The 10,853-nt window shown below is 38.5% G+C and overlaps 1 protein-coding gene and 1 long non-coding RNA gene across 2 annotated transcripts; one reads left to right on the top strand and one right to left on the bottom strand.

The window, feature by feature from the left end:
* The first annotated feature begins 3,352 nt into the window (after positions 1-3,352).
* Positions 3,353-4,015, top strand: LOC112846823 (uncharacterized). The gene is made up of 3 exons (XR_003219997.1): positions 3,353-3,596; positions 3,723-3,787; positions 3,944-4,015. It is a non-coding gene; the product is annotated as an uncharacterized LOC112846823 (long non-coding RNA).
* A 1,372-nt stretch (positions 4,016-5,387) lies between these two features.
* LOC102081764 (C-reactive protein-like) lies at positions 5,388-10,620 on the bottom strand. The gene is made up of 5 exons (XM_005453626.3): positions 10,420-10,620; positions 10,006-10,188; positions 7,789-8,075; positions 7,279-7,406; positions 5,388-6,365 (listed from the first exon to the last, which is right to left on the bottom strand). The coding sequence occupies exons 1-5, from the start codon at positions 10,565-10,567 to the stop codon at positions 6,176-6,178; spliced, it is 936 nt and encodes a 311-aa protein (XP_005453683.2). The 5' UTR covers positions 10,568-10,620; the 3' UTR covers positions 5,388-6,175.
* Positions 10,621-10,853: the final 233 nt, after the last annotated feature.

Here is a 10,853-nt window from a genome sequence, read left to right on the forward strand (position 1 = left end):
ATGTTTTGGATACTTACTAAAACAATATATGAAAGTAATGAGAAAGTGGCCATTTTCATTAGTAAATCATATAAGCCTTATATGATTCACTATTTGAAGTAGGCCACGTCTTATGCAAGTCTTCTATAAGTTTTTTCTATTTCTTTTCCATATGAGTAGTCATGCTAGCATCAACACAGGTAGAAACAGATACGCATCAGAGAATCACCATGCATTGGCCTATCTAAATGCAAATGGAAAACGCTAAAAATCCAAATATAAATAACTTTCAGATTACTAAAGCTATCAATGGATCCACAGTTCCCATAGTGAAAACACATTCATATCATGTTCAAATCAGTTGTTATCCAATTTTAAAACGATAACACAGAATAAAGACACTTCCGGAAATCCCTTCATTGTGGCGGGAATGAACTCTGTATAAGTTCCGGGTTAATCTGCTGTATCTCCCCTGCTATATGTCATCCCAGAATGCATTGTGTGCGAAAAGACGTGGACGCTCCCACGGCTCCAAAATAGTTTAAAGCAACAAAGATTTATTGAAAAATTTTACAATTACAAAAGATTTGTAGTTATTCTCAAGTATGTTTTTATGTAGTGGAGATAATTTGTAACATATTTAGAGTAACTTGTCATAATAGTCGGGGTTCCTTTTAAGACACCTCTCTGTCACTTAACCACTGCCTAGGCATGCTGTAAAATGATTCAAATCAATAAATTATTCTTAGTTTTATGTAAGGGGATGTTGTAACACTTCTAAAATATGTTACAACCCACCCCACCTCTGTCATCAATTGTTTAGCTAACTGTATTAGCATAGTTAGCCCAAGGGGGTGCATCACAGTTTATCTAAGAAATCAGAATTTAATCTCCTGTAAGCCATATAATTTTATCTGCAAACAAAGTTTTGTGTTGTTACATCAAAATCCCTTTTTCTCAATAAAATCTGCATGCCCTATTTCTAGCCTTGAAGTCAGGGATAGAAGTGGGTAAACACTGAAATAATCATATGACTCCTATCTTATTGTTGATTGATGGAATTGGGGGTGTTGCAACTGTCCCCATGTTGCAACCATACCGTCCCCCCTATATACCCTATCCAGGTCTCTCTTGGAAATTAGATTTTTAATCTCAATCTCAACAGAGACAAAGTCCATCAAGATTTTTTTCCCCAAATTAGGATTTTTATATTTTTTTCTTACATGTAATTTGCATTTTTATTTTGAAAGGTGTTTTTTTGTGGAAAATTTTCTGGTCTTTTGCGACAAAAGGTTATTAGAAAATGCACTCAAAGCAGGTGATTTCCGGTATTTGCCAAAAAATGATTGGTATTTAAACTGCTGTAAACAGGTTTTTAGCCTATAGTCTGTCAAACAAATGTCACACAAATCACTCAGGGATTATAACAAATCATTCTCAGCCAGAAGGAACATTGGTAGAAGCTGCGATCAGTTTCCAGGTTAAAAAAAACCAAACAAACAAAAAAAACGTCATTGAGAAGTGAGGATAAGAGTCCAAGAGGGGAGCAGACATTGCGACAAATGTAAAATCACAATTCTATAGAAATATTTTAAATATTCATTAGGATACGTACAATAACGCAAAGTCAAAATTGTGTCAATCCGGTTGGATACAGTCTATTCATTAATATTGCTAATTACAAATAGAAAAAAAAAAGTTGGATTTGGATCAGGTTTCGGCACAAAAGACCCCAACGGCCGCGTTTATGCCGATACAGCGAAATTATGATAAACTGAGTTCTAATAGTAAAGTAGAAAAAGCGGGATTTGTTTCTTGCCAAAGCCATTGGTGTATCACAATATAATGCTTGTTTTTCTGCGCTTAAAAACAGCCTTAACTGCAGCCACAGGGTAGACCTTGGTCAGCTGTTTATTGAGCGAGTCACAAGCACACTGCAGGAAAAATAAAGATTTACAGTTTTTCGATTGTTTGCATTCACTGCTTCTATCTTTGATCGTTAACTTGGGGTAGGCGGGCCTTCTCTCCCACCAGCGGGCACCATTTAATCCTCCTCAGTTCCCTCCTAACCTGGGTGGTTGAGAGAGACAGGCTGTTGAGTGTGTATTGGATGCTGTTGTTGGGGGTGGGGAGGAGTGAGCAGGGTGAGGAGGTGTGAAGTGTCTGAGGTGTCAGAGGTGAGACAGCAGTAGTGGGGGTGGGTGAGTCTGCAGCCAGTGTTGAAGACTGCCTCATGGCTGAATCAAACCAGTTCATTTGCCCACCTCACATCCCTCCCAGGCAGAGAGTTCTGACCTCTGTGGCCCGAGAGGTCACTCTACATCAAAATGTTACTTGATACTCTCAGACCTAGAGACACTTTAAAAAAAAAAAAAAACTGGGCTGATATTTTAGCTCATGTTACCCTAACATGGTGACTTCTTTCTTAAATAAATGTGTCTTGACTGATGTACTCATAGTAAGCTGGTATATTCAGTCAGAAAAGTGTCTGGAGCTCTGCATCAAAGTTTGGGCAACGAGTTTAAGGAAGTGAAAGATGAAATTTACTGACACAGCAAGCTGTTAATATGAGATAAAGTTCTGCACTGGTTTGAGTAGAGGAAGTAAAAGCTCACATACAGATTTAATGAAAGCTAAACTAATTTGAGAACTAGAATTTCCATATAGTATTGGTTCTTGTGTCAGTTTTACCTCTTGTTAAATGATGTGGAAAAGCTGTTGTGGTGAGCAGAGCTACTCAATCTTTTAGTGTTATTTTAGTCTAAATAGACTGGAATCAGCCTTTATGGACTGTATTCATACTGCACAGCAGTCATGACCTCTGTGTTGAACTTGCAGCCAGGTTGAGGTGTGTTTGCGGTTCAGGACAGCACAATGAGACATCACATGGTCCTCTTCATGATAGATTCCTCCATGTAGACAATTACAGCTCAGTGAACTGAACCGGATTACTGACACATTATCAATTATTCAAATATTCTAAAAACAGGTCCATTGCTTTTGTGTTGATGGGTTTTTTTAAAGTATTTGAGCAGTGAGTTTCTGTCACACTGTGCTGTGTGGATTGTTGATTAACTTTAGCAGAGCCAAATATAGGATGCAGGAGAGGCACGAAACTCAAAGGAAGCTTTCAAAGCTGATAGTCTAGGAAGCAAACAAAGTCCAAAATGCCCAAAATACACAGGAATAAAATCAGAGTCCAAACACCAGAAATCACAAGAGATGCAAATACAGGACGCACAGAGCGAGGAAACACACAGCTGCAAGAACAACACGACCCTAACCCAAAGGACAAAACAGGACTGAGAAAATATATACAAGAGATACAAGAAAAACACAATCAACATAAGAAAAAGAATAAGAAGTTTATTTGTGTAGCAGTTTTTAAAGCACACAGTGACAAAGTGCTTCAAAGTTTGAATAAAATCACATTACAATAAGTGTACTTGCTATACTTCTTCTTCTTCTTTCTTTAAACTTGTCTTGTTTCATTTATTTCTTTAGTTTTTAATAAACAGTTTAGCTTTTCGTAACATGAACGCTAACATTTTCTCTTTCAGATGCAGATCCCAAAGCAATAATGAAAGAAAGGCAGAAGAAAGACAACCATAACCTCAGTAAGTCAAACCTTTTGTTTGAGATCCTTTTTTTAAACTTCTTGTTCGAATGTGAATACAATAAAAAAAATATACAACGCAATTGCTTGCTGGAGGTAACCTTGTGTGTCTTTGCTTTGTTGGTAGCAGTTGAGAGGAGGCATTGGTTCAACATGCGAGTTGGGCACTTTGATACCCGAGTCATCAGACCCGTAGGTCTTACTGGTGCTTTCATTTTCCACTGCTCACATAAAGTTACACTGTTTGAATTTTAATGCCAGGGGGCCACGCATTAGGCGTATAAATCATGATCTTGTCCTCTGCCTCTGTTGTCTTTCTTATCTTTACTGACATCGCAACAATGACAGAGAGATGCGCTGGAATAAAGGCACCATTCTCAAGGCTTCTGTAGACTACATCAGGAAACTGCAGAAGGAGCAGCAGAGTGCCAAGGATGCTGAGATGAGGCAGAAGAAGTTGGAGCAAGCAAACCACTCCTTATTAATGTTACACGTCCGGGTCAGTGTTCAGTTCAGTTTTATTTATGTAGAGCTGTTTCACAGGAATGGTCATCTCAAAGTGCGTTTTGTTATAAGCTAATGTCATGGTGCTGGGTCGTTGACCCAGCGTTTTGTGTTTAGTATGATTATTGTCTTCTGTTCTAGTTTATTCTGATTTTCTGTGTCCTCCCCTTGTGCCCTGTTCGTGTCCTTGAGCTCGTGTTGTGGATTTCCTGTTTTATTTTGAAGGTCTTTGTCTGTTGTCACTGTGTTCAGCTTGTATCCTCCGTTCGTCTTGTGTATTAGGATCAGCTGTGCTTCTCTCCTGTGGGTGATTACCTGATTACCTTGTGTGTGTGTATATAGTCTGTCTGGTGTGTTCTTTGGACTTCATGGTGTTGTTGCTCCCAATATTCTCTTAGACAACCTCTGAGGCCATCACAGGGCAGTTGTGGAGCTGTTTTGCAAAGAAGAATGGGCAAGGATTTCAGTCTCTAGATGTGCAAAGCTGGTAGAGACATACCCTAAAAGACTGGCAGCTATAATTGCAGCAAAAGGTGGTTCTACAAAGTATTGACTCAGGGGGCTGAATAATTACGCACACCCCACTTTTTGGTTATTTATTTGTAAAAAATGTTTGGAATCATGTATGATTTTCGTTCCACTTCTCACGTGTACACCACTTTGTATTGGTCTTTCACGTGGAATTCCAATAAAATTGATTCATGTTTGTGGCTGTAATGTGACAAAATGTGGAAAACTTCAAGGGGGCCGAATACTTTTGCAAGCCACTGTATTCCACTCATCATCAGATATATATCTATTTGCGAATCATTTCTCCATGCCTCTAAAATAGACTGTGTTGATTCTTTGGAATTTTCCATAAATAATTTGTACAATACAGAAACTCGGCCTCTCCCATTTAGATAATTTATAACTGTATTCTCTAGAGAGGAGTAGGTGCGGATTTCTAAGCTGTTACCTTGTGTGGTTAAGATAAAACTTCTTAATTGAAGAAATTTAAAAAAAATATTTGACAGGAATAGAAAAGGTACTTCTAAGTTGTTCAAAAGACATAAGAGTATTATTCCTAAATACAGATACTTTTCTTATACCTTGATCGAACCAAAATTTAAAGCCTGCATCCGCCCTACCAGGAGGAAAGCTGTTATTTCCAAATATCGGAGTAAACCTAGACAGTTGTAACATTTCTCCCAAATCAAACATTTAATTTCAAAACATTATAAATCATTGTCAAGTCTTTTATGACTGGATTATTTTCTACTAATTACCCTTGTCCCGATTCGAAATATTGAGATCCAAAACAAAATACCAAAGCCCCCGGAGGATGCAATCAAACAGATGAGTTTATTGAGCACACGCGTGGGAAGATGTACACTGTACAACATCAGGTGTAGATCTTCACCCAAAAGACACTTCAGATTGCTTTTGATTCATCAGGGTTAACGCCCCCTCATGCGTTTACAAAGATTATGATATGTCAGTTACAGTAAATATTCATTTTAATAACTAAAATAGACATAGAAGTTCCTGTTTTCTATCACGTTTTCCATATAAGGCCACTCGCTGCACCCTCCAGACGGTCCTTGGGGATGGTCGTCATCTGGCCACTTCTTCTGTCACCTGTAACAAGAACAACAAGAACAACAAGAAGCTGAATATGTTCCGGCCTTCACTCAAGCCTGTTTCTTGATTAAATGTATTATATGTGTTTTGTAGGCGTGCATGCATTGAACCTTCCATAGCTCCAAGCCACTTACTCCATGTTTCGCCGGGACATTCACGCCCAACCGAGCTTTCAACCTTTTAATTAATTGACTGAGCCACAACTCATTAATAAGCACCAAATTGCAATGTGTAAAGAATATTATGTGATTATGATAACACTTGTAATACAGACTTTAACGTACTGTCAGCAGCTTCAATAACTGCTTCAATAAAGTGATTATTATATGGTTTAATGCAATGATCATGACTTAATGCAAAGTTAATTAATGCAATCATAATGCTGATAATAAGTATAAGTAGCAGTAAAATATTCCTTATTCCACACCCTACTCCGTCCCTACTCTGTCATCATTAAAACAACTCTCGTCTTTTTTCCTCCTCCATGCTGAAAAATCTCAGCTTCTCTTCCTTCAGGCCACGCTCTTGCTCAGGTTCCCTGATTGACTGTTTTGCCTGCATGTCATAGGAGTCCTCCATGACTGCCCTTCCTCTGTTAGAATAGCTGATGTAGGACCAGGAGATGACAGAGCCGTTGTAAGACCTAAAAACACAAGGCCAATTATAAATAAAAATAATTCTGTTTAAAAATAGATTATGGATGTTAGATATGTGGCCAGCTTTTGGTGGCAGTGTAATGCAAACCCATCAGCACACAATTATAATTGCAAAGGACACATTTGGGCAAAATATGGTGGTCCTAAAGAAACAATTCACTCAAAAAACAGTAAAAGATAAATTGTCTGATTCTTATACAGCACATTTCTACTCTGAGCACTAAAAGCAGCACTTTTTCTACATAAGTGCTTTCTATTCAACATTCATACACATTCAGTGGATGTATCAGAGAGTAAAGTGGAGTTAGTGTCTTGCCCAAAGATATTTGGCACACAGACTGGAGCAGCCAGGGATCCAACTACCTTCCCTCTGATGACCTCCTCTACCTCCTGAGCTGCAGCCACTGAACCAGGTACCAACCAGGCACCACGCTCACATAAATGACTTCAGGTCTGCACTGTTATTTAACTTGATTCCAAAAGAGGGCGCTCCATGCCCAGAAAAATTTTTTCCGTGATGGCTATCAGCTGATGGTTGAATGTCTCTACTTTGTGCTACATATTTTAACATGTGATGTCATGCAGAGAGATGACAGAGAGATAACTATTGTTCCCATTAATAAATGAAGCACAGACTTCTCACACCCATCGTGTAACATTATGATGAGTTTATTTCTTCATGTATTAGACAATTTTTTAAAAGTATTGGGAATAAAACACACTCTTAAAATCAGTCTTAATGCAGTGATGATGGTCTGTGCTGCAGTGAGGTTTAAGTTAGCTGTACATGTAAAACTGGAGCACACCTACACACACACACACACACACACACACACACACACACACACACACACACACATAAACACACACACACATAAACACACACACACAGGATCTTACCCATAGTAGCCTCTAGTGATGTAGTAGAAAACTTCTTTATAGTTCAGAGGATAATCCCACATGTGGACATCTGTCAGCTGACCATCAAAACCTGGGAAGTCAATGACAGGCTCACCTGCCCACACATACTGAACACACACACATAAACGCACACACAGTGAAGGTTTTATTGGCTGACAGGGGTGTTTGCTTGTTTTTTTAGAAGGAAATGCTAACTGCTGTAGACCTGAAATATGAATGATCTGTATATTTTTCACAAAGTTTTTGTTACCCATATTCCATAGTTTGCATTCTGAGTGAAAAAAATGGCTTTTAAACTTTTAGAAAGGTTACAGCTTCCTCACTGTGTCATCATTTATTAGATGTTATGGATGCAGTAACTTTTCCACTCGCCTCAAGCCTGAAAGATGTTAATAAATAAAAGTGTTTCCTTTTCTATGCTACGTATTTAAACTAAACATGTGGGTGTAAATATGTGGGAGTCTACACACTAATTCTAATAATTCTCACCTGAGTGGGCAGCACCTTCCTGACGCTCATGTACCCGCCATTGAACAGCTGGACCACACCTTTACTGGTGTCCACAGTGAGGCAGACACTGGTCCAGATTTCCTGTGTAATGTCCGGCCATAAATACACGATGGGTTCCAGGCCCACGCTGTTGTGATCCTGATATGATAGCGTGAATACGTCAGTGCTACCCTGCAGCTTCAGAGTGGATTTCTTTGGACTGACAGTGAAGAGCGGGAAGGTTTGATACATATAGTCAGTCATGTAACGCACACACACAGACACACCTGTGAAAAGGTGAGTAAAAATGTAGACGTTACTTAACATGATTATTGACTTTACATGCAGTTTAAAGAGGTTAAATTGGTTCCTAGAAATGGTCAGGAACAGTGTGTAACAGGCTTTGAGGTATGTTTCCCTTTCTGCAGTTAATAATCTCTATATCTGGGTGCTTAACCCACCACTGTTTCCATTATTTATATAACAGATGAGCCTTTATGCTCCACCTTACTGATGTCTTCTTTATCTCTTGTCATCGTAGGCTTGCCTTTTAGTGCCATTTGTGTTGCTATGTCTTTTTCTGGACTTCCTTATCAGCTTCAATAAATCTAAATAATAAAGGAACTGACACCTGCACACCTATTACCATCACCATGGTAATTGGTGCAACAGACCTAGCCTCTGCTTCAACATTTTATGTTCATGAGATCAACAGGTATGAACTCATCACCTACTGACCAATCAGTTTTCTGGAAAATACGTCACCTTTCCCTCAGACCTATTAAAAAGAGCCTGTAGAGTTTTTGTCTTTTTAGTATCATGAAGAAAAAGTGACTCTTAGAAGCGTCTTTATTGCTTGCCTTTTCCCAGCTGTCCACATACAACTCTAAAACATTTTTATAATTTTTTAAGCTTTAATACAGTGGTATGACCCTTAAATGAGGCACCTATACCTTGTAGTTGTTGAACTTGTTTTTAGTTTGTATTTCAGTCTGTTTAACATCTCTGAGTTTTTCCAACATTATAATTTGAGCATCTTTATGAAATATGGGCCTCTGCAGTCTTCGTATGCTGCCAACACTGCCTCTTTCATAGTTAGAATGGTTAACCCTAGATTTACCTAGCGTCCACTTTTGTGTGACCTCTTAGCATAGGGATGTAAAACATAAGGCCTGGGGTCAGATTTGGCCCAGTAAAGAGAGTTAATTGCAAGTAATAAAAATAAAAAAAACCCCAAAAAACCCAACAACTATTAAATGACAGGGGTTTTTTTACAACCTGACTTAGAAATTTCACTTTGGGATTTTTTTTTTTTATTTTGATTTTTTTTACATTTTTTGTGGTTTTGTTGTTGTTGTTGTTGTTTTACAATTAGAAGACAGTCTGGGCAATCAGCTACCAAAACGTTTTATGCAATTTTACACATTTGTTGGTTTTTTTAACAATTTGAGCCCAAAGAGTTCTGTTAAGATTTCTTTAATTTACCACAACAGAATTTTTCTATATTGTAGAAAAACTACAGGTAAGATTACACTTTTTTTTTTTTTTTATAAATTATGGTAAGATACCTCAGGACAAAATGTGTAGAAACGATAGTTTCACTGGCCAACACTTAGGGAGACAGTTGCAATTTGGTGCTCTATAAATAAAATCGATTTGAACTGAAGTGGTGCGGCCCACTTAAGATCAAAGTTGGTTATGTGTGCATTACAGTGTAAAATGAGTTTGTCATCCCTGGCTTAGTAGGACTACGATGTTGCAGTAAGGGAAAGCCAGATTTAAAAAGCTATGTCCAAATTGTTTTGTGTGTATGTAGGTTTTTAAAATAATTTCATGGATTTCTGAACTACCAAACTTCCTAGCTGGAATCCCGGGATTCCCAGGATTGGGGACGATATTTTCCAGAGAACTGATTTGTCATCAGGGAGGTCGTTCTGTTCATGTTGATCTCTACTTTCCACAATCTGCTCTGGGGCAGGTTATCTTCACAACTTTAGCTCCTCGATAAGAAGTTAACCGTTTTTGTAACTCTGAAAACCTGCTTAGTAAAAAAGGCATCTGCTACCTTTTTAATGCACACAAAATTATGTCACTGTATCAGGTTTTGATAAAGAAATGAACTGTAACAAAGATTGTGTTTCTTTTTGGTTTTCTTTTGAAGAAACATAAAAGTCAGTGTTTGAATAATAAATACAAAAAATTAAATGCCCTGCTCACCTGTAGTTGGACCCACTGCAGTTGGGGCTCTGGTTGTAGCTGCGGTGGTGATGGGAGCTCTGTCTTTGTGTCTTCTAGTTTGGTAGGGAGTGGGGAAATGATAACTGGGGGGATAGAAGGTTACTCCTCCATTATTAGAAGACAGAGTGAACATCTTCCCATTTAGATTTAGTCCAGAACGTCCTGAAGAAAGAAACAGAAAGCCTGAGCTAATATAAAAATGATCTTTTCACTCTTTGTGTGTTTGTCAGTTTCCTGTTATGATTCTCATGTAACTCTACTCTACCTGAACATGTAAAGCACTACAAGCCTCATTCATGCAATCAAACACACATTTAAGAAAAAGAATACCTCCTACATCACAGACCACAAGTTTGTGTGGTTTACTTTTGTTGTCTGTGTGTGTGTGTCTACCTGTTGTTGTTAGCCATGCGTCTGGTTGTCCAGGTGGGGTTGGTTCATCACCAATGACCGCCATCGCTGGCAGAATAATCATTAGAATGGCAACAAGAAAAAGTTTCGTCTTCATCATCCCTGACACTGCAGTGAAGCGTCTGAGCATCTGTGCAGTGTGGATGTGTTTTTCTCTCTGCTCCCTCTCTGAATCTGAGCAGGCTTCACTTCAGCTCATTTAGTTATGTTCCTGTTTGAGATGATATCAGCAGCTTTGAGTCTGTCGCTTCTGACAACAAAAAATGGAGTCAAGAGGCATTCCTATTTCCTTCTGTTTCTTCACTGTACCGTCAGGTGATTGAGTTCAATTTAAAGATTGCTTGACTGCACATTTGCCTTTACGTTTGCTTTTGTGAACAGACATAACATTGTATCTGTCGTGGCCATAAAAAGGA

This window comes from Oreochromis niloticus, linkage group LG5 (genome assembly GCF_001858045.2).
Source record: "Oreochromis niloticus isolate F11D_XX linkage group LG5, O_niloticus_UMD_NMBU, whole genome shotgun sequence".
NCBI classification, from domain to species: domain Eukaryota; kingdom Metazoa; phylum Chordata; class Actinopteri; order Cichliformes; family Cichlidae; genus Oreochromis; species Oreochromis niloticus.

Excerpts from the sequence above, each read along its gene's own strand:
- LOC102081764 (XM_005453626.3), bottom strand. The coding sequence starts at position 10,567 with ATGCTCAGACGCTTCACTGCAGTGTCAGGGATGATGAAGACGAAACTT. Across the intron at positions 10,189-10,419 it reads CGCATGGCTAACAACAACAG|GACGTTCTGGACTAAATCTA; the intron begins GTAGACACACAC and ends TTCTTTCTTCAG. Across the intron at positions 7,407-7,788 it reads GGAAGGTGCTGCCCACTCAG|TATGTGTGGGCAGGTGAGCC; the intron begins GTGAGAATTATT and ends GTGTGTGTTCAG.